Source organism: Cyprinodon variegatus, unplaced genomic scaffold (assembly GCF_000732505.1).
Source record: "Cyprinodon variegatus isolate N-32 unplaced genomic scaffold, C_variegatus-1.0 Scaffold818, whole genome shotgun sequence".
Lineage (NCBI taxonomy): Eukaryota > Metazoa > Chordata > Actinopteri > Cyprinodontiformes > Cyprinodontidae > Cyprinodon > Cyprinodon variegatus.
Window position 1 is genome coordinate 265,201 of NW_015151271.1, and position 26,279 is coordinate 291,479.

The following is a 26,279-nucleotide window of genomic DNA, read 5'->3' on the forward strand; positions in this document are numbered from 1 at the left end:
GAAAAATATAGATTTGAATATGAAGAAGAGCAAAAATGAGAGTTTGTATAATGACATGTTAGTGAGATGGATGCGGTATGTGTATGCGGCTTCTTATTAAACCCATTTTAACATTTTGATCTCATCTTTTTTTCCACCATCCTAGGGATCCGGACACATGTTTTCTTGGATGTTTCCCGTCAGTGAATATTTTTTTCTCTCTGATCGTGATCCTACTGACTGTGGCTGGTTTGGTTCTGGCTGGACGTCGCACACATGGACGCCTCTGATCAGATGAACGAACCTATCAATCAAAACGATGGTCTGGCTGCTGAGGCCTGCACACAGAAAGGCACCTCACCTGCAGACATGCTGAGGTCACATCCTCGTCTTAAACTTCTCACAATTCTGTTAAAAGCAACATTTGAACCCCTGAGTAAAGTGTTGATCTCTTATAACAATTACAGGATCAAACAACAGATGTCTAACCACTGCTTTGAGATGAGTGTGCAGCTCAATGCAGGTAGATAACAAGCCTAAATGTTGTATGAAATGATTAAGTTCACACAGTTAATTTGAAGCTTAACCATCACAGGGAAAAGTAAGCGGTCCTGCAGCGCATCTGAAGCAGAAAGAGGGTTGTAAGTATTTAAAAAGCTTTTTTAAATCTGGTACTAAAAGTAAAATCAGATACAGTGTTGAAATAAAACTTAAGAGCTGCATATATTGCAGGCCAAACTACATATCTGAGCTTGAACGTGTGAAGATGGTCCATTTTAACAGCACCCTGGCATTGCACAGGTGGGTTATGCACAGACACTTTACTTAAAATAAAAGCAAAGTTTAGAAGCTGATTCCTTTATTTGTGCTCTGTAGGATGCAGATGTGGCACGCCATTGGTGAAAAACTTAAGCAAACAGATCCAGATGCAGCGTAAGTCAGTAAAATCAATGCTGTTTAGCTGTTTTTTTCCCTCCTATTATTGTTGCTTGTGTCAAACATCTGTTTCTCTTAGTGCCCTGATGGCTGTGGGGGATCGCTGTATGGTTCTGTGCTCCAAGATAAAAGAACTTCAGAATGTATGTTTTTTTGTTTGTTTTTTTCTGAACTAAACCTTCCTGCACTCTACTCTGGGTTTTCTACAAGATCTTTTTAATAAATAGCTAATTATGGAAGTAATACGGTCCTAAAGGCTGATATGCTATTATTATAAACTTTTAAAAAGTTTAAGACGATACAACATATGGCTTATTTCATACAAGTTCAGTAACGTGTGCTTTAAATGGAAAACTTCATTAAAATGATTTCACACCAAAGCTCTTCCTACTTTTCAACAGGAAAACCGGAATCTGCAAGAAAACATTACAGAAATACAGAAGAAGAGACTGGGTATGCTTTACAAATTCCTCATTTCAGTATTTCTTGCTTGGCTCAAAACAGGCCTCTTGTACAATCTTGGACAAAAATAGAATATCTACCTTGTTCACTTGTATTTTTATCTGTTCATCCACCACGCTTTCTATCCACCATCTCCATCTCCTAGATCATCAGTCTAATCTTTCATCCATGTTTTTGTCCACCTGTATATCTGTATATTGACCATTCTTAAAAAATGTCATTTAGTTTTAAAGGTTCGTTTTGAACCTTTGTTTTAATACATACATTATGATTAAAAAAGCTACAATAATTTTTTTAAGTATTAAGATTATGGCATTTATAGGAGGAATGATATTTGATTAGTGTTTATTATAGCTTTCTTTAACTCTTTTTTTTTTTTTGGTGCAGAATTGAAGCGACTCACAGATGAAAAAATGAAAGAAGTGGAGGAATTAATGTCCAACAAAGAGCATCCAGACTCAGAAAAGTACAAAACCTTGCTGGAGAAAGGTCAAGCAACCCTGGAGAAATATAAAAAGATGACCACAATGACACAGAATGTCCTAAGGGTAAATGACACTGAAATACACATATAATTTTCATCTGTAACATTAATATTTACTTTATAAGTCTATTTACGTTTTTGTTTTCTCCTCTTAGGGCATCCTGTTAGCATGTAAAGTCAACTGGCTGGATGATCCAAAACTTCGGGAAACTGCCCTAACCCTGGAGGATTTCCCCATCTCTGACTAGAGCATGAGATATTAATCTAAGTTAAATATTTTTGTTTTTTTCTGTTAAATAAAAAATGCACTTCTCAAATCCTTGGCGTCCTCTTAAAAATAAGCTGCCACTAGAGGGTAGCATTGAGCTCTCAGATTTTAAGACATCCTGTCGGTGAAGAAGAAAAACACACGTGTGGTTAGAGTAGTTTTTAAAACCTGTTAAAATCCTAAACAGTTTGAGCTATTTGGCTGCATTTTAAGGAGAATAATGCCAAAGATTAAGGCAGAAAAGAAAAGCAGACAACACCAAGATGTTAAAAGCCAAGGTAGGTTGTTGTGAGCGCTAGCTTAGCTTTAGCATGTTAGCAAACATTGCTCTCCCAGCTGCTTATACTCCAGCAAATGTTATGGCTGTACTATTTTAGTGCTAACTGTATTTAAATGATCATCTGAACACTAACAATGCATGGCTTCCTTAATGCTTCCTCATCCTTTATATTACATGTTGAAAAGCAGCTTTTATAAGTCTAACAATGAACCTTAATATTAGAGTTTATAAGCTTTAGGAAAGGATTGTTTTCCAAACCTAAAACCCGATCAGGACGTGATAACTGAAGGGTTGAAATTAAATTACTAAAACAAAAGTTTTTTTTAAAATATAAATTACCCATAGATGTTTTATTTAGAATAGAAACCTCTTTATTGTTCCACAGTGGGGAAATTCTGCTGTTACAGCAGCATAAATATAGAAAAAATTATCACACAAATGTGGACCTTTAGAAAAGTGTATAAAAATAAAATAATAGTGAAGAGTAAAAAAATAAAATACTGAACTGTAAAGTGTTTTAACAATATAAAACTGCACCTGGAGAATAAATAACCAATATCCAGCTGTGGACATTTTTACAGTAATGCTATTTGAAAATAGCAGCAACATCAGAGATGTGCAAAATAACAGCAACATGTTATTTATTTAACTAAGTTAGAAACTGTGCAAAAATCAGCAGGAATGTAAAAACTTATTAAAGTTGTTGGGAACAGTGATGTTTATTGAGTCTTAGAGCTGCTGGGAGGAAGGATCTGTGATAACACTCCCTGGTGCATTTAGGGTGCATTTATCCACACTGTCATTCGCTATTCATCCATTATACTTCAATTCATTCATGTATATTTATTTTTCATCGAATCCTCTTGTGAATTATGGATTTTCATCCATCCTACGATGCATCACTCTATCTCAGCATTTTTTAAATATTAATTAATCGAATATTATTTTATATTTTAATTCTCCTTCCACTAATCCAGCAGTTCATCCAACAGATAATCCATCTGTCCATAAAGCTGTCTGCCTATCTATATACATAGATCTCCTTAGTTACCTAAATCTGTCCGTTCAGCCTCAGATCATGTCCTAACACCCCTGTATGGCATAAAGGACTCCTCTCCACCATATAAGCTCTCATTGATGTATTTGGTGTCTGTTGCAGGGATCATGTTCAACACTGGCATTGGTCAGCACATCTTGAAGAATCCATTGATCGTCAACGGTATAATCGAGAAGGTATGATTAGTTGTAGTCGCCCAGTAAAGGAAAGTCCTGCTCTGACATGTTTGCTGGCTTATGAGAGTTGGGTAGTAAACATATCAGTATCAATTACACATCCTGATCATAGAATCGCTCTGTATAGGGTAAATAAAATTTTTTTAGAAAGCTGGGTTTTGCAAAATGCTTAAAACAATCCAAACATTGTTTTAATTTAATTTTTGTGTGATGATCCATGGTTGTTTGACAATGACTGCACAGAAACTACAAACAAGCAGAAGAATTTTCTCAACTAAACTTGTCTTTTCAGCCAGACTCTTTGGGTTCGGCTAAGCAGAATAGCAGGAGCATTAATGGACAGATGCAAAATAAAGCTGAAGGATCCGTGTCAAGTTAAGGATGAAATGATTTCTGAATCCATTCTTTGGTTTACCAGTCTAGAAAAACAGGATTATCCTGGAAAAGTTCAGTCCTTTTTGTCTACAGCGTCCAAAAAGGGAAACTTGTATATAGATTTATTACGCAAAAAAAAATGCAACACTTCTTAAGTCTTATTTACTTGTAGTGCTGGATTTTTGTGGCTTTCAGATTATGGAAATCCTTGAAAAAATGTGATATTTGAAAGGCATGGTGTTATTACTTCATCGGCTAATTGACTCAAAACACATGCAAAGTTTGTGAGCCTCTAAGTGGTGTTGGTCAGTGGGCGACACATCCAGGGGAAGACTGCTGATTGGACAAATGTCCAGAAGATGGGAAGTGACATCCTCCAGTGGGAGGGGAAGCATAGAAAGGTATCTGCTTCTGTAATACTGTGTTCAGACTTTTATTTAACTCCACAATGATAGAAAGTTTAGTGGAAGGAAAATAGGATCCAGCAACAGGGATAATCACAGCCTTATAGGAGGTCTTTCAAGCTAAATGCATTTGGATTAGCTTCGCAGCAGCTGGATGGAGGCTGGCCTTGGTGCTTCAGGCGCCCAGCACATGTTCTATAAGCACCTCACCAAATCAGCTGGGCCATCAGCGGTCCATTCCACCGTTCACCAGGAAATTTTAGAGCATTTCCTGGTGAAATAAACCCCAACAAGAATCTATGAAGTTATGGAAAAAGGAAGATGAGAGACACCAGAACCAACACTGTAGATGACCTGAAGGTTACAAAGCTACCTGGGCCTCAATTACACTAGCAGAACCTAATGCTGATCACTTCTATGCACTTCTCTTTGATTCAACCATGTATTGATTACATAGAAGAAAATACAAATCGTTTTTACTGTGTAATAAGTCTATATTCTATAGGTTTCACTTTCGTTTATCTGCTAAATTATTATTTTTGTAGGCAAACATGAGATCAATCTGCTTTGAATGGCAGCTAAACTAAACGGCATGGTACCATGGACCGATGTTTCTGTCTCTAAACATGAAGAACCCTCTGAACTGTCCCATCCAGGTGTTTCTTCCGTTAATGATCGCAGCTCACCTGTAATGTACCTGATTTTTCAGGCTGCCCTCAGGCCGACAGATGTGGTTCTGGAAGTTGGACCCGGTACTGGAAACATGACTGTAAAACTGCTGGAAAAGGCAAAGAAGGTGAGGCTCAATGTTTGTTTGTTTGTTTTTATTTTATTTTAGATTAGAAGGTTAGACATTTCAAAAGACAACATGAGTAGAGGTTCAGTTTCCTGTAATACAACGACCCCAAACACAAAGTTTATAAGAATGATCCAGTCAAAGTCTAGATCTAAAGACATTTAAAAGTTGTGTCCTAAATTTGACTGAAATTGTTACGTTTACTCAAAAAAAACAAAGACAAATCACACTCTGTTCCAATAAAACACGAAACATTTATCATATGAGAGGTATTTCATAATGTGGTCTTCCAGGGGTTTGTTTCATCAGTAGAAACCTTCCAGCTGCTGTCTTTGTTGTGCAGGTGGTGGCCTGTGAGTTGGACTGCAGATTGGTTGCTGAGCTTCAGAAACGAGTGCAGTGCACGTGAGTGATGAACGCAGTCTGTGCTGAAGCACATTCGATATAGAGGAGCGTAAAATGAAGCTTAAAGGATCTTTTTTTCTGAACAGGCCTTTGCAGAACAAGCTTCAGATATTAGTCGGCGACGTCCTAAAAACAGATCTCCCTTTCTTTGATGTCTGTGTGGCTAACTTGCCTTACCAGGTAAATACGCTTCATTCCTTTCATAAGGATTTTGTTGTTTTTATCTCTGTGTCACCTTGTTGCTCTCTTGTGCAGATTTCCTCACCGTTTGTCTTCAAGCTCCTTCTTCACCGACCGTTCTTCAGGTCAGACGGAGCGGACTCTCACCAGATGTAGCCATGTTCTTCACACTGGGTGCTAAAGTTCTTCTTTGTGTCCCTCCGCTCAGGTGCGCTGTGCTGATGTTCCAGAGAGAGTTTGCCATGCGGCTGGTTGCTCAACCTGGAGACAAGCTGTACTGCAGGCTGTCTATCAACACACAGCTGCTGGCCCGCGTGGATCACCTCATGAAGGTCAGCAGGGAGACGCTTCAGCTTCATTTACATTTTCATGTACACGGTGTTGGAGGAATCTTTGTGTTGTTCCTCCCAGGTAGGGAAAAACAACTTCCGTCCTCCGCCTAAAGTGGAGTCGAGCGTCGTCAGGATAGAGCCCAAAAATCCTCCTCCTCCTATTAACTTTCAGGTGAACTTCCACTTCCTCTGGTCCGTCCTTTGGTGAATTACTCTGCCTTAAATGTTGCCATTTCTCTCTGTAACAGGAGTGGGACGGTCTGGTGAGAATCGCCTTCGTACGGAAGAACAAAACCCTCAGTGCGGCTTTTAAGTGAGCAACAGCTTGCTAGTAGCAAACCTGCGACTTGTGGCTAAAAGCAGATGATCTTACCTGAATCGTCTTTTTTTTTTTTTTAGGTCTACTGCAGTGGAGCAGATGCTTGAGAAGAACTACAGAATACACTGCTCTCTGCATAACATAGTAAATACAGCAGAAAAAAATGATCCGGCTTCAGTGGAATCATCTGGTCCATCATCTAAATCCATTCCCTCCATCTTTACAGGAAGTTCCAGCTGACTTCAGCATCAGTAAGAAGATCGACGGCGTTCTGCAGGAGGCTAACTTCAACGAGAAGAGGGCCAGGTCCATGGATATCGATGACTTCATGGTGTAAGTTCTCTCATCCTATCCCTTTCTGTTCTTTTGTAAGGACTCCCAAGGCAGTCATTTTGACAGTTCAGAGATTTTTCTGTGGAAGAACTTTTTTTTACATTAATCTTATGTTCACTGAGCTTTTCTGTTTCTTTATTTCCTTTATTTTCACAGTTTTTTTATGAAATAAAAAGCTAAAAAATAAATATGGTTTATTTCACCTCGATCTTCCACAGACGTCATTTTTAACGGATCTATTAGTTGCATTGTAAATTCTTTCTGCGGTTAATTGATCAGTACCGTTACCTAGCAACCAACATTCTAATACAGAAAAATTGATGATGGCGTTTCGGGCGAAGATGAAAGACCGATGATGACAAGCGGTCGGTAGGAAGCGGCCCAGATTCTGACAGCGAGTCTGAGCCGCTAATCTCAGCGCCTTTGGCCTGTAGCTGTCTTTAACAATCTCCTGGACATAGCAACTATAAACACGCTGGATTTGTTCAGGAGCTGTTTGAACGCCGCCGTCTCACGCAGAGATTTTATCCTTTAACTGGTAGAACAGTTGCATGCCAAACGCATACGCTCCAGAGAGCCTCAAGTTACCAACCCCTCAGCTCCAGTAGAGCCAGCTTTGGCGAGGGAATCAGTCGATGACATCATTACTACTCTTGCATTCCAAAGGGAAAAATGTCACCTGTCAAATTGCCTGCCAACAGGATTTCTAGTGTAAAAACAAACACCAAGATCCTTTTTTTGAACTGTGTTTTTTCCTACTCAGGCTGCTGCATGCATTCAACGCTGCAGGAATCCACTTCTCATGAAGAGCAGAACCGTAAATGAATAAAACTAATGGACTCATCTAACATCTTCTACAGATGGTCTACCAAGACATGGATTTCCATAAATGGTGAATGTTTGAATGGAAACTTGCTGCGGCTCATATTGAGCACGGTTTTAAACTGGGTGTATAACGAAGGCATAGAGAGCCCTTTGGTCAGAGGAGAGGAGTAATTTATGGAAAACATGCACCAGCTTTCTCATGTTCCTCAGTTTGAACTCTATTGAAATAAATTCTGCATCAACAACATTTTAATAAAACCGGTCTTTTTTTTGCTGCGTTATTATAGAGAAATGAATCAAACATGTATTAGTGGTTCCTGCACACCATTAAAAAGTATGGAGTTGGATTTAATCCTTTGTGCTAGTTGTGTGGATAACAGTTTTTTTTTTTTTATTTATAGGAAATGATCAAAATCTGAAAATAAACTGGAAATAAAAGCATTTTAAAAAGACTCCAATTTTAACTGGCCCACATGTTTTCTAATTGGAGCCCAAAGCACTGAAAATACCTGCTGCTCAAATGACCTATAATTCTCAGATAATCCTTTCTCGATATTTCTATTTTTGTTCAAATATATGTATAAAACACTTAATACTGTAGCAGGTCTTGACAAGATTTACCAGATGGGTTTTTCTTTGGTGGCTCAAAAAAGATGAAAATAACAGGCTAATAGTTTATAGTCAAAGATCCACTTTCATCTCCCTGATTCAGCAGATCTTATCTCGATGTGGCTAAAGCCAACAGTGAAATACCTTAATGGAAGGGTTTTGGATACAAAGCTGGAGATAAGGTTGCTTTTTTTTTTTTTTTTTATCACCAAGTGGTGCTTAAATATGTCAACTTATAAAAAAAAACACCTAATTTCAAACAAATTTGTTACCAAATAAGTGTCTTAATTTTTTTATTATACAGAAATACAATCTGTTCAATTCAATGTGGACAGATTCAAGGTCAATACATCTATTCATTGTGATTTAGTTTATTTAAACTGATAAAAGACAACCTACTTTTCTAGACCTAAATATCTGTGGAGATTTCAAGTGATTCTACCATTAAAAATAAAATATAAAAATGTGCTATACACATTTGCACACTCTGGTTTTTAACTATGGAATCTGCTCGAAGAAAAGTTGGATGACTGCATGTTTAATAGATGGATGCATAGTTGGTTAGATAACAGATTGATATGTTTAGATAATTTTTCATCCAATTTTATCTTCCTTTCTTTATCAACCTATTAAATTTTAAAATCCATTATCTCCCTAGAACTGGTTCCCTTAGCTAAGACGGTAGATGGCGATAAAGAGTCATGATGGCCCCAACCTGCATGCTGGAAATTTGACCTTATTTAGTTCCATTTCAAAATAAAAGTCCACATAACTGGACATCTATTTACATTTTACACATGGATAGAGTACAAAGTCTCTATAAAAAAAAAAAAAAAAAAGGGAAATCAGACAACTGGATATGTTTAGATGCAAAAAAACTTTTTATTATAATTTGCCATAAAATGTTTCATTTTCTCATGCAGCTTTGGCAAAACTATAATAAAATGTACCAAGACCAGGATAAGTTGTGCGGTACAGACCAGATTCACAAGGTCTGTGTTGATAAGATGGAATTGCTCAGGTTATTTTGAGAACATTTCACAAATCATTCCAATGAAACAGGAGTTTTTATTAAATTTTTTTTTTTTACATCTCCTGCTGCATAACATCCAGTGGAAACTCAAACATGAACCAGTGGCAGGTCAGTGGTTTTCACTATACATCTATTAACAGTTCTTCGTTCCTTTTTTGTAAACACGGGTGGAAAACGGAGTCAGCCGTTGCCACTTGTTTAGAATGTGGCACAGACCAAAGCGAGCTACCGTTTAAATAACCTCTGAGGAGGAACACCAGAAAATAAAGAAAACGATTAGCTCCAATGCTTCTCCCCGACAGACAACTCAGAGCGAAGTAAGAAAGAAAGAAATGGGATGTCACGATGTGAACAGAGGACTCTGAGGCAGAGGTATAGATAAACATGCAGACAAAACACTGGTTTTGTGTTAATCTTTGAAATGAGCTCAATTAGAATCCCTACATAAATCCAGCCAAAAGAACTTCGCTAAAAGTATAAAACAAAAATAATTTAAGTACACAGAACGAAACTAAAAATTCCTCATGGAAAAAAACACCTAAAATATGGAACATTGTCAGAGTTAGAGCAGAGTCAATTCTGTTAGGGAAACAGGAACAAATACCATTTCTAGAGCTTGTTGCCGTGTTAGACAGTCGTTATGTTATTTTCACTGCTGCTGGGGACAGACGGAGTTGTGACGAACATCTAGTGTTTCTGCTCTTCACTGCGCCAACTAAACCTCAGTCTCTAAAGAGCACGCGGCCTCTTGGGGTTGATCTGCTTACTGGCCTGTTCCTCTTCCTGGAGGGCGGAGCGGAATGACTTCACCTTATCTGTATTCAGAGGGGAAAGGATGCCGTCAGTCACCTATTAGATATGGCAGTTATGAGATTTTAAAAAAGGAGTCCCACCTCTGAGTTCAATGAGGATCTCTATTTTCTGGTCAAGAATCTGCTCTAGCTGAGTGGCATAAGACTCCACGTCATAGTCCACCTCTTCGGTCATTTCCAGCAGCACCTTCTCATCCTCCAGCCACTTTATGGATTCCTGCTCAGAGGCACAGAAACATAGCTATCTTAGAAAAGTTTTTTTTTTTATTTTTTATGAGGAAATAAAAGCATGATCAACAGTTAGTTCCCACCTGGAAGACAGCTCTGTGGTCCTCCAGAACCTGCTCCTCCATTTCCACTAACTGAGAAACAGCCTCATGGAAAGTGAAGAGCTGTGGAGAAACTTCCTCTTCCTGCAAACAGATCCGGGATCAGCAGGAGAAACAGACAAAGCATGGTTAGGATTTCCCTACAAACAATAAACATGTTCAGGTCCCCTTTTTGAACCCCTGTGGATGGGAGGTGGCAGACAGTCTTCATTTAACTCCTTAAAAGCACTCTACACCAAAGGAAAGTAACAAGTGATGCTGGACAAATGTTTAATTTTAAGATTTCGATGCTGTTCTAATTTTTCAGATGATGAATTGAACAGTGCTGAGGATTTTTAACCCTTCTTTACAGTATGAAATTTTACTTTTGATATAATAAAAAAAAAACATTAAATTTCACAAATAGGAAAGATGCAACAAATGGAGAGTAGATCCTTTAAGAAGGTGATGATCAGGGAACTGATGCTCTGTTAGTAAATGTTTTAGAAAAAAAATAGGCTTGAAATATTCACCAACAAATGTTTGAGCAACTTCCACCTCTGTCTAAATTATCACATTTAATAAAAACTGATCGTCTCATGGTAAAGTCTCTGCGGGACTTACATTCTGCTCACAGAGCAGTTTGAGGTCGTCCCTCTGTGGGGAGATACTCAGCCATTTCTCATCTAAAATATCCAGCTGGTTGACGGCGTGGATGTTGGCTCTTCCTCCCTCCATCACTTGATTGGGGTCCACTGTGAGCTCCTTCACCCTGTGGAGCATAAAACAGACAATCCTCATCAGGTCCAGAGTGGCTCAGCTATACTCTAAGGACAGCTTCTGGTTGAGGGGAAATATGGAGGCAGTTATGGGCTCATTTACACTTTGCACATTTATATAGATTATAACATCAAAGGCATGCAAGGGTTAAAATAAAGTCTAAATAACATGAGTTATAAAGCCAATTAAAGCATTTATCATGGGGGATTACAACCAGGTGCCTGACCTGTAAGTATGCAATTAATGAAGAGTGTATGTGTTTGTTTGGGGGGGTATCTGCTGAGAGTTGGCCTTAAACAAAACCTCCTCCTGTATGCTTTAACAAAAGCTTCTACCCCAGAGCTAATTCTTAAAGGCTTCATTATCGCATGCAGATGTTACTACTGGCAAAACTGAACAACACAATGTAAAACAAAAAAATAAGCAGGGCGGATGGATGTCAGTCAGGAGTCACTGGGGAGGAAATAAAGATGGAGGGAAAAGAGCAAAACTGCACAAATGCAAAAAGAAAAGGAGAATTATAAAGGTGATGAGTTGATGAGGAGCGGACAGGTGTGATTTTAACGGGAGGAAGAGCATGCAGTATTTGACCTGCTGGGAGAGGTCGCAACAAAGTCATCGAACTCAAAGGTATTTGTTGGCGAGTGCTCAGGGCGATTCCCCTGACCGCCCTGAGAGAAGGGGATGTCTGACGGACTAATTCCAAACTCCTTCACTCTGAGCGGCAGCGCATAAAGGAGCAGAGCGAGGAAGGCAGGAAGGAGAGAGAGAGAGAGAGCAGGAAAGAGGAGGAATAAGAAGGTGTACAAAGAGAGAGGAAGACAAATAAGCAGATCAAAGTGACAGTAGCACTGGACGGATAAGAAAACATCCAGATAATAAAGGTACTCTAGACCAGAGCGTAAATAAAGAAGCTGGAAAGGCTAATCAGCGCATTGGTTCAGATGCTCCCACCTGTTTGCATAGCGCAGGGTGTTGAGCGTGTTTTCACAGGAGGTCATTCCAGGAGAGATTGTTGCAATCTGGGGTCATATGGCACATTTAGATTCAAGGGATTATTAGAAATGTCTACATGGATTTCTCATGTAGAGGATAAACTGACCATGCATGTGCGAGAGTTCTCCCCAATGAAGGAGTCCCTCAGGACCTGTGTGAGCTTGCTGGCTCTAAAAGGAGTGTGGGGTTTGTTACGACCAAGAGCTCGGATACATTCCTGAAACAAAACACAGAAAATGAGCAAACAATAGAGAGAGAAAAAAAAAAAAACAGTATCCTTTATCAAATTCATCATCACCTTCAGAGCCAGCAGGCTTTTGTTTATCTCGGCTCCTTCCATGCGCGTCTGCCGGTCGGCACTTGAAGTGTCTGCGCCTCTTTCGTTCCCTGCCAGGTCGATAAGGGAGAACTTCCCATGCATCTTCCCCTTCCTCCGTAGGATGATCTGGAACACAGCGTGGCTCCGGGATGAGTGTGCATTGGCTGATGTCTGCCCAGATGTCCTAGGAGGAAAGAATGAGGGGATAAACACCAGATCAGCTGTCAGGAAGTAAACCAAGGAAATGTTTCCTGTGCAGCTCCTTGCAAAGTTTAATCTTTCAATATGATAAAATCGGGGATTGAAGGATTTATTTTATAGACCAATATAGAGATGTACAGAACTCTGAGGTAGAGTTCGAATCACACTGGAGTTCAAACTTTTAACAACCAGAAAGACACAACCAGTAAACTCCATCTTTCTCCTTTATTCAGCTCCTGATGTCCTTTAACCCTGAAATCATACATCCTCCGCAATCGCCCTGCTCTGTGTCAAACAGCCTGCACAAAGCAAAGCCTACAGCCTCCATGGTTCCTCCGTCTTTCTCTGCTCCGAGTTCCTTGGAGCTTGAGTCGAGCATGCACGAAATAATTATTATTAGTTATTTCATAGGAACACAATGCGAGGTAATAAACGATTAATAAAACATAATAAAAAAAATCTGTGGGAACAGTTTTCATTGACTGAGCAAGGAGGACACAATACTCCGCAGGACGTATGGGAGCTGAGCGGCGACGGAGGAATGTGGAATCTGGGTGTAAGGGAACATCTTTACCATGTAATCCCAGCTTGACATCGAACTCCAGCACATTTTACTCTGCTAAATATTTCAAGCTCAGTACTGATGGGAGGGAAAATATCTTGCCACAGCTTATAGATTAGACATTTGTCTTGATCATTTCATCCCTTAAAAGGTGTAGTGGGGGATTTTGTTTTCTGGGTTGATCATCAAAATAAGTGGTCCTCCTAACCGCCAATCATTCAGGTGATATGTTTATGTGTGGCCATCCTACGTGCTCTTCCCGTTAGCTATCTTTTTCTGCACACGTGCAGTTATGTGTTGAGTTACAGTTTTAGCCAGTCACTGAAGTTCGACTTTCTCACTGCGGTTCTTTGAAAATGGCCACGGTTTGTTAGAGGAAAAAAAAGGCCACAGAAGAGAGAAACAAAACCAGAGTGATTTTGGGAGTTTCTTTCACAAAATAGGGTACACTGAAAGCACAGGTGGGGCTTCCCACTGATGCCTCCGTTGCAAAGTTTCTACTAGACGGGTAAAGTTTGGCATGCTATTAGGAGAAATCTATTTCACATCGCTGCTATTGGTTTTATCTTCCTCTTTATTTTAACTTTCCTGGGAAGATAAGATTAGTAATTTGGTAATTTGCATCGTTAGTAATTAAACGGTGTCCACCGATCCTCATTTACCCTGCAAAAATTTTAACATTTTCCACTGCAGCACAGTAGTCTTATTTGCAGGGACATTTTTTATATATAAATATGGGTGTGATGAGATCCATCCGAGCAACAGTCTTATCATTCATTGCGTCCCCGTAGCTTGAGGAGAAATGGGCTTGTGCATGCTTCAGCACGCATTTAATAGGGGTTCCTTCTCAGGAGCAGGTAAAAGGTTTTGCATGTGCATTTTTTTTTTCCAAGTGGAGAGGGCTGGTCTTTTAAAAAATTGGTGAAAATCCTCCTCAATACATTCAATATACTTTCATTTAAACTATTTTATTGTAGCTCAGACTGTTTAGGTTTGTTCTGCTGAAAGGCTGACCGTCCAACAGAATTGTATCTACTGCCGTAGATCTTCATAATTATTTGCCGCTTCTATTTTTTCCTGAAGGAAAGAATCACTATAGCATCATACTGCCATGTTTCTCAGTAGGATTCCTCTTTTATGGCCGTTTCAACAATAGTTTCTGTTTCTTCCTACCGTCTCAGCAGCCTATAAAGATGTATAATTTTGCTAAAAATCTCAATTTCATTTAGTTTGATTTTTTACCCAAAATCTAATAATTTTTTTTAATCCTCTGCACTAACAATACCCATCAAATTTAGATATACATGTTTGTAGGCGAGGTCGAAAAGGAAACATGAATATCTTTAATTAAAGAATCACCTCATGAGTTAAACATTGGTACTTGTTGAAAATAAAGTGCAAAGTGCAGCTAAAAAACAGGCTTTCATTGTTTTCATGGCCTTGAATGCTCTCTTGTTCGCAGTCCATTGCTGTGGGATTTAACGGTTGTGTGGAAAAATCCTTCTAGCTCACATGCATGGATCTGAATGAGCTGCAGATCTCTATACCCTTATTTAAGTGTAAATGATAAATGATGCAGCTCACTCACCGAATGCAACATGACCAAAATGGGAGTACCATTTGAAAAACCTGGATTTTTAAAAACGTATGTAAAAATGTATTAAAATGTGGTTAATTATTTAGTTCTGCAATCAATTCTAGATCGTCTTCGATCAAAAACTCCAAAACCTCTGAACTTGACTTATAAGGGAGAGTGGTTGCAGTGGAAGTGCTGAACAAAAGTAAAGGTGTATAAATGCATACTCATGTTAATCAAGAATAAAATGAAACCAGTAATGGGTCATATTTCCAAATAAATGTCTGATTTAAAAATATGTTGGTCTATCAAATAGAATCTGATCAAATGCAATGAGTTTATGGCTACAAACAAACCCAAAGAAGAACAATTTACATTGAGAAGAAGAAAAGCTACAGAAACATTTGTCCATTTACTGAAAGGTTAACAACTCAGTCATACCTGCAGCTGTTTCCAACTTCGATCAGTTTAAGGACATCTTCGGTGCATTTGACTTCCTTCTCTTGCAGGCCCACCACCTGCACCTGCTGCTTCCCGTCCTCCAGAACCCTCAGCTTAGCTTTGCGATTCAGCAGATCAAACACCTGGAAATTCAAATAAAAAAGAGTCAGCTCCCTGCATCCAGCGTCTAGCTAGCTAACTGCGTAGCTCTTACTTTCCCACTGTAGATTTCAAAAAAGGTTGCATAAACTTGGAGATCTAATTTCTTATAGTTGGGTTTCTTCAGCATCAGGAACACGTCCCGGGCTGCAGAAAAAGACAAACAAAATCTACCGTTTAAACTCTTAAACAAGTCCACTCATTTCAAATTGGTTTTATTTATCAAACTAGTAAATTGAAGTGAACTTAATGTTTACCAGCTAATGCATAAATTCCTTTAGAGCAGTCTTGGTTTTTCCCAGAGAAGTCTCCTCCCATAGTCTGAAATACAGTGAACATTTAAAATAATGTAAGAATAATGAAATACGAGCAACGTTCATACAAAAAAACATTTAATTTTTCAACAGTTCCCGGATGTATTAAACTCACGTGTGTTTTACCGCTGCCGGTCTGACCATAAGCAAAGCAGGTGGCCATCCCCCTCTCAAAAATGGTCTCCACTAAAGGTCTGGCAGTAAACCTTCAGGTTGAGAGACGGCACAGAATCATAAGCTCATATGCAAACACAGGATGTTTTTTTATCAAAGGAGATGTTAAACATTATCCTGGTTTGTCCACATTTACTAACCTGTAAACCATCTCATTGCTCGTGCTGTCATCGAAGGCATAGTCGAAGCGGAACGTCTGGTTCTCCAAGTAGCGGGTGAGGTCTACTTTCTGTTTGGGTTCATGCACCATCACTACATCTTTACTGGGGATGGTGATCACATCTAGATCTTTAATTGTCAGTTCTGGAACCCAGCAGAGGATAGAATCAGTTTGCAGAAACATAATAGGACCGTTTTTACTTTTGGTCTGGTCAATTTTACTAAAATAAATAAATTAGAAAATACAGCAAATAATTGTTTTCATCCTGCCTAAAAATATAAATAATAAAGATAGACTTTGACTAGGCTATTCTAACATTAAGCTAGAAGGTCATACTCAATTTTGGCTTGTCACTTCATATTAAAATTAAATGTTAAAGTTCTCCATATGTATTAATAGTTTTGTAAGGCAGAGCATACAGTAACGATTGTGTGCCACAAAAACTCATCATTACCTTTTTTGTTGAGAGGACGCTTCCTCACACAAACACATATTCTGTGCTCTTCAATCTAGACAGTGCAAAGCATAATGAATAACAACAACATCCTGAGATTTTCAAAACAAAAGAGGAAACTCCTGCTCACCACGTCAGCAGTGGTAAGAGGCCGGTAATCCAGACTCGCCCGGAAATCTCGAATCATGTACAAGATCTCATAGTTAGGGATAGTGGTGTCCACCTCCTTGGGAACAAAAAAACAAAAAATTTATATAAATTAGATGTTAAACAAATAAAAACCATACATATCAAATGGCCATGTTTATACTGCTGCACCTGAGCTCTTTTCTCTCTGAGCTCCTGCTGTTGGAGTCGACGTCTTTCTCTTTTCTCCTGCAGTTTCTCTACTTCCTTCACACAGTTCGACTTCCTTCTCGCTGCCATTAAGAAAGAAGAACAGCAATACCTCAGATTTTACAAGGGTTTAAGCAATATCTTGCTTGTTTTGCTTTCTCTAATACTGCTGACGTTCCCAAAATAAAAAAGGGAAAACCTAAAAGCTGGACAGCAATAAAGCTGCGGCTGGCACCACCGAAAACACTAGCTGCTTTCTCTTCCTAGCCAACAAAAGGCCTTTAGAGAGAGTCCAAAGCCTGCTCATATTACAGCTTCCTTTAATCTGTTCCAGCAGACACAACAGAACTGGGAACAACATGAAGAATTAGGTTTTAATGTTGCATTTCTTTAGGATTACTTCAGTTAAATGAGATTGTCTCAACAAACCAGTGATCCAACCCAGTGTTAAGCTCCCAGCACAGCACACCCAGTGGTTAGTGTTGCAACTGATCAGTCAGAATGATTAGTAACCAAAAGCAGAGCAAAAGCAAGTAAAGATCATCTCAGATCCCAAAAAAACTGATTAAGATTATCCGGTTGGCCGCTGCATCCCCTGTCTCAAAACCTAAACTACCAGAGCAAGAGGATTAATAATCTGCTCTAATCTGGGAGAAGATGATGAGCTGGGTCCGAACCAGGAAAAGAAAGCTTGAGAGAATGGCAGCGTCATCCCTCGGACCAATGGAGAGGGGAAGCGAGGAGGCTTTGTCTTCTTCTATCAATCTGATAATTTTCTCTGAGGCAACTCTTGCTGTCTGAGAACCACTAAGAACCAGCAGCTTCTCCATGTGTGACTCAGCATTAAGCCAGTGGCCAAAGGCAGCAAAGCCAAACAGCAGCCGTCATGTCCTGGTTTTGCTCCCAAATACCCAGAAAGCTTAACTGATGTGTGGATTGGGTCGTGCTGCATCATCTCCACACCACAGGTTTGAACACAATAGTGGGTCTAGGACTCTCACATTCTAACAGGAAACCGTACAGAACCACCACAAAGCACTGAGGTCAGGGGTAACAGGCAGGCGATACATACAAAGCTGTCCAAACTCCTTTCTGGACATCAGCTGAAGTGAGGATTCTGTGATAAATATGATCAACAAAATAAGCCTTTTTTTTCCACATTCCATGTCTATTAATACATTAGAAAGTGACAAATGTTTTAAAAACTGATTCACAAAACAGAACAAAAATACAGATACAACATGTTTAATTGACAAAATAGTATAAGAATTTATTATTTCCAGGAAAAATGTTAGAAATGAACTGAAAACAATGAATTCCTGCTGATAAGATGATATTATAGCTATGCTGAAGGAAAAGAAAAAATGTTCTGATCCATTTACCGTTCTGCTGTTGCTGTTGTGTCTGAGGCTGAGTAGGCTGTTGGACTGGAGGAGGTGGAGCAGGTTCTGGTTGCTGGGGAGCTCTGGCCCGGGTTGGAATTGCTAAGAAAACAAAGTCACTTCATGTAAAAATCATATAAATAATCCAAAATTCATATTGTGTAACTAGAGAAGCTGCTATTTGCCAGTGGTCTAAATCAAGCAATATTCTGAGCTAAGATATGGCTCTTCACCCAGGAGGCCACAGTCTTAAAGTCAGCAAGAATACATTTGTAAAACCTTTTTTTTTTAAAATTAGAATAAATAAAAGCTGTTGGGGTGCCAAACTAGTGCATCTAGGACATCGTCAACCATCACCATAAACCTTAATATAGGTTTACCTGTTTATCCGTTTTATCTAGTTTATAAGATTATTCCCAACAGGCTATATGTTTTTTTTTATTTTTATTTGTGGCTATATTATGGGCTCTATTAAGTGTTCTTAAGAAATTTGGCCTACTTTAGAATATAAAAAGCATAATATCTCCAGATGCATTAAACCCTTTTTCATTTTTAAAAACTGTAAATTTGTTTTTGGGGGTTCTAAGGACCTCCTTGGAGTATGTGTTGGGAGCAGAAGAAGCAACAACCTCTGCTGATCCCACATGTGTATACGATGATATTCACAGTTTAATATCATCTGAAGCAAACCTCTGTTATCCTTGGATGGAGCATCATTTTTAGGAGGTGCTATTGTGCGTCGGTTCTGTAAGGAAAAAAGAAGGAAAAACATATTGAGTAAAATGAGAAACTGATGAAACAAACTTCAGGAGTGAAGATTAGTTTATAACATAACTTCTCTTTTGTTGGTTGAAATGACTACAGCACTGCAACCACCTTAGTCAGCCAAACAAACCAAAGAATAACCTGGATCTGATTTCATCCTGAAGAAATTATTATTTCTGATTTAAAAACAATAATAATCTGGTTTCATTGTGACATGAAACTGGACTTCAGTAATCCAAATACAGATTATACTAAAATGATCTCAATAACATTTGGACTTTCACAACCAAGTGTTGTTTGGCGGTGCTGATATTTTAAAGAGAGTATTTTATGAGAAAACATTTGGGTCAAAAATAAGTAGTGCTTGGAAATCTGGATTTGAAAATAATGCTGGTGCAGAGTGAAATCAGAAGGTCAAACTTGGCTGCTAATCATTCAACGAAAAAATAAAATAAAAAAATGAATGGGACCTATTAGATTTTGGTCCCAAAGGATCTACTTCTGGTCGATGCAGAGACCTTTTTTGTCCATTTCCTTGCTATGTCATATTTATCCAAAACATTGATTCAGGATAAAAATCCAACCCATTTCTTTAGAAAACTACATGGCTGTATGGATCCCTGCAGGCAATTTATCTGGAGCAAAACTCTTAACAAGTTCCAAAACAAAACAGATTAAAAAAGCAGAAACACTTGTAATATGATATTTAGTCAATCTAAACAATGCATTGTTTTAATTGATAATATGTCTTATGAGTGTAACCATAGGGAAACCCTATAAGCTATAATGGTTGACCACATAGCAGACAGAAGCTGGCCTAACCTAATCTCCATACTGTAAACTGTGTCAAAGTTTGTTTGTCCCCCCCCCCCCTCAGTTGGCATCACCTTTGCAATTTTGCTGACTTTCACTAATGAGGGTGTTGGAGGGGGCGGAGTCTCTGGGCTGGGGGCTATCTCCTCATCTGGTGCTACATCCGGATTAAGTGAAAAAATACTCTCCAAATCGATCTGCAAAACAAAGATAAATAAATTAATCCTTGGTTAATCCGTGTCAATAAGTGCACCTATAGTTCATATGTTAACTATGAAATAAAACTTAAATAAAATATAAAAAACAAAACATGATTTGATTGAGTTTAAATCATAAAACACCAATTACAGGATAAAAGGCTAGAAGTGGATCTTAAGTCTCTGTTATCCAACCTTCTTAGTGCGCAGAAAAAAATAAATGCTTTTAAATATTTTTAGATGACTTTAGATTTATATTAAAATGCATCTTGAAGGCTTCTGTTAGCAAAGTAAAGAGAATATAAAAGGAAAAATCAACTTTCTTAAACTTTATTTGATATAATTGAACTTTCATTGCCAGAATTCTACTGATCAAACAGCAGATTCTGTGAACATTCAGTTTCCAATAAACATTGCCATTACATGTCAAACACAAAATAAAACCCAGATACAGTTGTCTCTGTAAAAAAAACAAGCCCTGCTGGTTTACATACAGAAGGTGATTTCTGGTGGGACTTCAGGACATGCAAAGCATGTTTCATAATCATGGCATCACTGGAATGCGTCAGGATGCATTATTCATTGCAATGGAAAGTAACAGTGTGTGTTTCTGCATGGGATGACGTCCTGAAAGGCAATAAATGGCAGGTAAAATGCGGTTTTTACCTCTTTCCCTTTTGTGTCCCCGTTCTCTATCCATTCCACTGTGACACTCTCATTGTCCTCATTCATAGATGTGACCATAGCCTGATGGATACGCCCTGTAAAACAAATAAAAACACAAGGCAAAGCCAGGTTTGAGTCAGGTTTGCAGGATATCTCCAAAGATTAAACACAGCTTCTTCTTTTAGATCCCAAACTAGTCTGAGACACAAAGGCACACAGATGGCTACATTTTCACTGCATTGTGACGAACGACCCGATCAACGTACATTTGTTCAGATACCTTTCGCTCACTTTCTCTTTTACTGCTATGAAAATCAATTGAACAAACAAATAAACTTAAGCTATAGGTGGTGAAATATCTGGTTTTAAAATCGAAGGTAACGACTTGAATCTCTTGCGATCATAAAAACACGAAAATTAAATTATGTTTAAATCAGGGCTGAGACAATTAATCAGATTAATTGGTTATTGGAATAATCAACTAATTTAGTAAGCGATTAATCGTTAACTGGAGGGTAGAGATTGTAAAACATGCCTTTAGCAGACAGAGCAACACAGGAGAGCAGCGGTCCCCTGATTTCCAGAAAAATCTAACAAACAAGAGGAAATATGGAGGCAGAAGGGGAAACCAACCTAATAGTCTCTGAAAAGTTTAATAATGATTTCAAACCTAATGCACTGCAGTGGGATGCGTTTTCTGTGCGAGCCACTGTCATGTGAGAGCAGGAAAACAAGCTGAGGCTAATTTCAGTGCTCCAAACTTATGAGCTCTGATGAACAACAATTAGAGTCGCAGATAACAGAGACAAGAAGACAGCTGCTGCTGAAAGGCCGCAGGCGTCTGTCCGCCCCTCTGGCTGCAGTGTAAACCAACAGCTGGAAGGAGCTTCGCCTCTGGATTGGAGGCCATGCTGTAAGCTCCTCTCACAACGCAGAGAGAAACACCATGTTCCAGTATTCATTATTTAGAGAAAGCATCAGAATTTTCCAAGCTAAAATGTTTTTTGTGTTCTTTTGTAGATACGAGTAGTTTTACCCTCGTATTTCCAACACAGGAGATAAACTGATCTACTCGTGATCCTTTATTTCCGCTTACTGGAAAGTAGTTCTGCATTTTTTTTCCAACCACAGGTTCTACCTTAAATTTTATTGTCACTTATCCATCCTGAAAAACGCTGACATGTTTCTTTCCATCTCTGCTTGGAATACTTTTTCACATGAACAAAAAAAGAAAATCATCCTTAAACTCTGCCAACTGTTCGTTTCAAATATAATGATTAATAGGAAAGTTTTTTTTTTTGTATAAGTAAAACCTAAAGCTCATAGTAGAAACAGACATGGCATCATAAAGTTCAACTGTCAGAAAGGACAATGATTTTCCAAAATGCTGAAATGATCACAGATTTAAAGTACTCTGAATCCTCTATAAAGACATTGATCAGTCATCCTTTTATTGAGGCAACTTACAGGAAGTGGGAAACTAGAAATCCTGGGTTGGCGTCACTCCAGTGGCTTCCTGTCTGTTACAGGATTGATTATGACTTTATTGTTGTGTTGAAGGTTCCTAACTGTCTGACTCCATCTTATCTGCAGGATCTTTAACACCACCAAGTTCAACCAAGAACACTAAGGTCAAACAACCAGATCCTTTCAGCTGCTCCCATTGAAGGTTGATGGAGAAGCTCAAAGAACAACCTTTACATCTTAGCATTTTATCCATCTATTCATCTCAGTTTATTTTATGAAATTATTTAGCTTCCTTCCTTATCTCCACTTAATGGTTACGATATATGTATTTCATTGATCCCAGGTGTGCACCGTTTTAGTATAACTGCTCTATAGCTAAAACACTTAAATACTCTAAAAGCTGCTTATAATCTGGCAGGCAGTTATTCTAATCCATGAGACTTGTATGTCTTCTGTTGCCAGAATCTAAATTACTGCACCAGGTTTGAGATATTTCTATTTGCCAAGTTTGTCTGGAGGAGGAAGGATGAGCCGCCATAAATTTCAAGAGTTTACCCCCAATGATCAGTCCATGAGGTGCCTGAAAAAAAAATACTGAAACAAAACTAAAAGATGAAATCAGCTTTGTAATCTTATTTGGCCCGTGTCTTGTCAAAGCTGCTTTAAACAAGAATGTATTTATTCTCTCCCTCCATGTATCACTCAACATATGTAATACGTTAAATACACGATTTTACTCCTCAGATTAGCTAGAAAGGTTTTTGCAAATTAATCGAATTTCATATTAAAACCTGGTCTCTGTCAAAAATACAAAATTAAAGACTTACTTGTATAAAAAAGGAAAAAAAATAAGACAACAATGGACCCCAGAAGCCTGTCTAACCCATTATTTCTGACCTTTGAAGTCTTTAATTTTTCTGCTCTGAAAACGTCGAAGCTCTGCACCAACATCTGTATCGGCCCACGTTTGTCACTGGTATCCGTCCCATGTCTAAAACTGGGCCCATGATGACAACCATCTTATTGCCGTCTATGTAATAGCAGATTATCAAAACCAACCCAAATTGTCATCTGTTTTATTATTACAAGGTATAAACAGCCTATAATATACCAAAGTCAAAGGCTACTAATAACCAAGCTCATTATTTATATTAAAAACTGCATCCAGTGCAGCAGCTGTCAGAGCTGCAGCCTGCAACTAACCAACCCGCTCGCTTTTGCTTGTTAATACAACAGATTGCTGGAGCCTATGCCTGGGTAACTCAATTCCAAAATCAACAGGCAACAAGCCTTAGTTTAGTCTGGAGATTTTGTTTGTGTTACTTAATGCCTAAACATCTATACAAGTAAGAAGAGCTGTCTTTTCTCACCCTGTCCTGCAACATCTTCATTTTGCTCTTCATTTTTCTCATCAAGTAGACCTACTGCTTCAGCCATCTTAAATGTGCGTGCCTGTGTTTAAGATGTCATATTGCTTTAATTTATTTAACTTAATAAAACAGCAAAGAACAAATTCCAATACAAATATTTTGAGAAAAACAAACACCCATATTAGAATATAACACATAAAATGACTTAGAAAAGGGGTTGTAAAGTGTTTAATCTAATAACACCTTTGTGATGTCACTAAATGCTGTACTGCTTTATTATTCATCTTGTTACCATGTGAACAGGTTTCAAGCGCACAGCATATGCTCTTTGACCGACACTGTACACCTACATGCTCCAGAGACAAGGCTCAGAGGCAGTCCAGTGGGAGTTTGAAAGTTCTTGACTAGGGCTTAAGTAATTTGGTAAGAATCAAAATTTAGATTATTTTCAACCAATATTGAAATTTCAATTTTATTGCCATTTTCCTTTGCACTAAAGACAAACATGTCAACGTTTTATTCCAGGGTTTCAGTTTTTTCACGACCTTGAAAGCATTCTTGTCCAGAGTTGAAAAATTTCTTACTTCTTCTATAATGCATAGATCTAGGAATGGGTTAAAGGTTTGTTTGTTTTTTTTCCTATAAGTTTTCCTTCATTCAGTTATTTTTTTTTTATATCAAATGTTTAATAGTCCTTATTCCTACTCTGTATAACTACTGTAAAACATCTTTGCTTTAACAACATGACATGGATTTCCATTTTCAGAGTGTTAGTGTGTTTTAGAAGAATATGTTCTAAGGTGGAACATGGACTCATCCATGTTCCACCTTAGAACTGGATTAAGAAAAACAACATCTCTTCCAGGAAACAAAAGAACTTCATCACCAGGCACTACAGCCGTCAATCAGTGCCAGACAGACAGAATTTTGATGAGCCCAGTGGTACCAGTTACAATCAACACTGAACATGTACCTGCTGCACTCATTTCAACAAAAGGTGGGAAAAAGTTCCCATCTCTCTGTAGCGAGAGAAAGAAACATCTCTCAAGTAAACTCTGCAAGTTCATGTAGGTGATTTAGTTGGTCCTGTGAGAACACATGATTTATAAACAATAATTGTTAAACCCACCACTGCATCAAGGTGTAATAAACAACAAAAGAAGCATTTAGAAGAAGCGAGCATGTACAGTAAGCTTTAATTATTACAACAAATGGACTTCCAGTTATTTTTTCGAATAATCATTGCACAACCAGCTTAAGAAGATTTTTTACTAAATAAAACCATTTTTTACTAACTAAAATGTTTCCACTTGACGGGTTATGGATTGAAGTTATTTTTATTTTTTTTATCTTAAATGCAAAATGTTTAAATATTTTTTTAAATTTTTATATAATTATGGGTTGCTCTGTCGACTAAAGGCATGTTTTACAATCTCTATACTAAAATAGTTGATAATCGGTTAATCACGATTAATTGTTTCAGCTCTATGTCATATACAAGGCATTTATTCATTCCTTGGTTATCAAAGTCAAATGGACTTAACACTGTACATCTCAAACTTTTTTACTTCACTTGAGCTGTTTATTTGAGAGGAATAACAATAGAAGAGAAGTGGCAGCCTACTGGTTAGAGCATAGAGCTTGGAATCCTGAGGTTCTGAGTTTGAACCCCACTCCTGCAGACTGCAACGCTGGCTGTCTGAGCAAGACCCTTAACCCCCGACTGCACCCCATGATGGCAGCCCACTGCTCCCCAAATGGGTTAAATGCAGAAGTAAATTTCTCCAATGTGAGATCAATAAAGTTCAATTATTATTATTAGACCTCAAAATGCTTAAAAATCTATGTGGGAATTTATCAGCCATCTCTTCCACTAAAGCTAGCTGATCACCTCAGAACTTAATAACAAATCTCCCTGTTTACTGTTGATAGTTGTCATTTACTGTTCAATTCTGCTGCTTTTGGAAAAATTAGCACACACGTATTTAGAGCAAACTGATTGTTGTGTCACTATTAAACAGTGGTGTTAAACGTACACACATTTGTTACTTAAGTAGAAGTATACCGTTACTTAAGTAGAAGTATACCGTAGTTTAAAAACACTCTGGAAAAAGTTGAAGTATCAACTTGACTCTTTACTCAAGTAAAAGTGAAAAACAATGTGCTCCAAAAAAGACAGCAAGAATAAAGTAACCTTAAAGAAAATAATTAAAAATAAAATAAATAAAAGACCAGATGCCACTATATGAATTGAAAGCTCAATTTTTCGACTATTTCAAAAAATCCGTCTCCCAATACACGCATGTGTCCGACCTTTCAGACATTTCAACATCTTTTTCTGAATCCGATATTGTAGCATGGCTTAGACAATGAAGAACACCTCTTTGCCACTGATGATTTCCTTTAGCTAACCAATGAGTGTTTGCGTTATACGACTCATCCAATTACACCAGATAAAACCGAAGCCAAGAGTAACAAGTAATGTTTGTTTTAAAAATGTAAGGAATAGGAAGAACAGATACTTGTGTGAAAATGTAATGAGTGAGGGTCAGAAGAAAAATAAATAATGAAGTAAAGTATTGATACCTAAAAAGTGTACTTAAGTACAGGAACCAAGTATTTGTACTTAACTATTAAATAACATAATTTTATCAACAATATGATGAAGAATCACTAACCTGACACCCATAAACTTTAAGTTATTATGATTCAGTAACCCCAATTGCTTATGATATATATATATATATATATATATATATATATATATATATATA

General features: G+C 38.0%; 3 protein-coding genes across 7 annotated transcripts in view; 2 read left to right on the forward strand and 1 right to left on the reverse strand.

The window, feature by feature from the left end:
* The window catches only part of cenph (centromere protein H), a 2,984-nt gene extending 719 nt beyond the window's left edge, over positions 1-2,265 (forward strand). For both annotated transcript variants that reach the window (XM_015396734.1, XM_015396735.1), the window contains exons 2-10: positions 146-356; positions 447-502; positions 575-620; positions 712-780; positions 856-912; positions 995-1,058; positions 1,317-1,368; positions 1,765-1,925; positions 2,017-2,265. In XM_015396734.1, coding sequence (XP_015252220.1) covers positions 256-356; positions 447-502; positions 575-620; positions 712-780; positions 856-912; positions 995-1,058; positions 1,317-1,368; positions 1,765-1,925; positions 2,017-2,109 — 699 coding nt within the window. In that variant the 5' untranslated portion in view covers positions 146-255 and the 3' untranslated portion in view covers positions 2,110-2,265. The remainder of the gene's footprint in view (positions 1-145; positions 357-446; positions 503-574; positions 621-711; positions 781-855; positions 913-994; positions 1,059-1,316; positions 1,369-1,764; positions 1,926-2,016) is intronic.
* Positions 2,212-8,038, forward strand: dimt1 (DIM1 dimethyladenosine transferase 1 homolog). The gene is made up of 12 exons (XM_015396733.1): positions 2,212-2,407; positions 3,569-3,642; positions 5,131-5,217; positions 5,561-5,622; positions 5,709-5,802; positions 5,878-5,927; positions 6,011-6,134; positions 6,214-6,306; positions 6,383-6,447; positions 6,534-6,597; positions 6,680-6,786; positions 7,550-8,038. The coding sequence occupies exons 1-12, from the start codon at positions 2,350-2,352 to the stop codon at positions 7,590-7,592; spliced, it is 921 nt and encodes a 306-aa protein (XP_015252219.1). The 5' UTR covers positions 2,212-2,349; the 3' UTR covers positions 7,593-8,038.
* Positions 8,039-9,080: 1,042 nt separating this feature from the next.
* The window catches only part of kif2a (kinesin heavy chain member 2A), an 18,579-nt gene continuing 1,380 nt past the window's right edge, over positions 9,081-26,279 (reverse strand). Inside the window, exons 2-22 of one of the 4 annotated variants that reach the window (XM_015396753.1) lie at positions 20,669-20,763; positions 19,880-20,002; positions 18,918-18,972; positions 18,228-18,329; positions 17,918-17,962; positions 16,828-16,928; positions 16,640-16,735; positions 16,510-16,564; positions 16,036-16,198; positions 15,837-15,927; positions 15,665-15,728; positions 15,463-15,554; positions 15,249-15,391; positions 12,448-12,652; positions 12,256-12,366; positions 12,108-12,175; positions 11,745-11,870; positions 10,998-11,145; positions 10,377-10,478; positions 10,147-10,282; positions 9,081-10,068 (exon numbers count right to left, since the gene is read on the reverse strand). In XM_015396753.1, coding sequence (XP_015252239.1) covers positions 9,983-10,068; positions 10,147-10,282; positions 10,377-10,478; positions 10,998-11,145; positions 11,745-11,870; positions 12,108-12,175; positions 12,256-12,366; positions 12,448-12,652; positions 15,249-15,391; positions 15,463-15,554; positions 15,665-15,728; positions 15,837-15,927; positions 16,036-16,198; positions 16,510-16,564; positions 16,640-16,735; positions 16,828-16,928; positions 17,918-17,962; positions 18,228-18,329; positions 18,918-18,972; positions 19,880-20,002; positions 20,669-20,763 — 2,207 coding nt within the window. In that variant the 3' untranslated portion in view covers positions 9,081-9,982. The remainder of the gene's footprint in view (positions 10,069-10,146; positions 10,283-10,376; positions 10,479-10,997; positions 11,146-11,744; positions 11,871-12,107; positions 12,176-12,255; positions 12,367-12,447; positions 12,653-15,248; positions 15,392-15,462; positions 15,555-15,664; positions 15,729-15,836; positions 15,928-16,035; positions 16,199-16,509; positions 16,565-16,639; positions 16,736-16,827; positions 16,929-17,917; positions 17,963-18,227; positions 18,330-18,917; positions 18,973-19,879; positions 20,003-20,668; positions 20,764-26,279) is intronic. The other 3 variants (XM_015396754.1, XM_015396756.1, XM_015396757.1) reach the window with 3 other exon arrangements.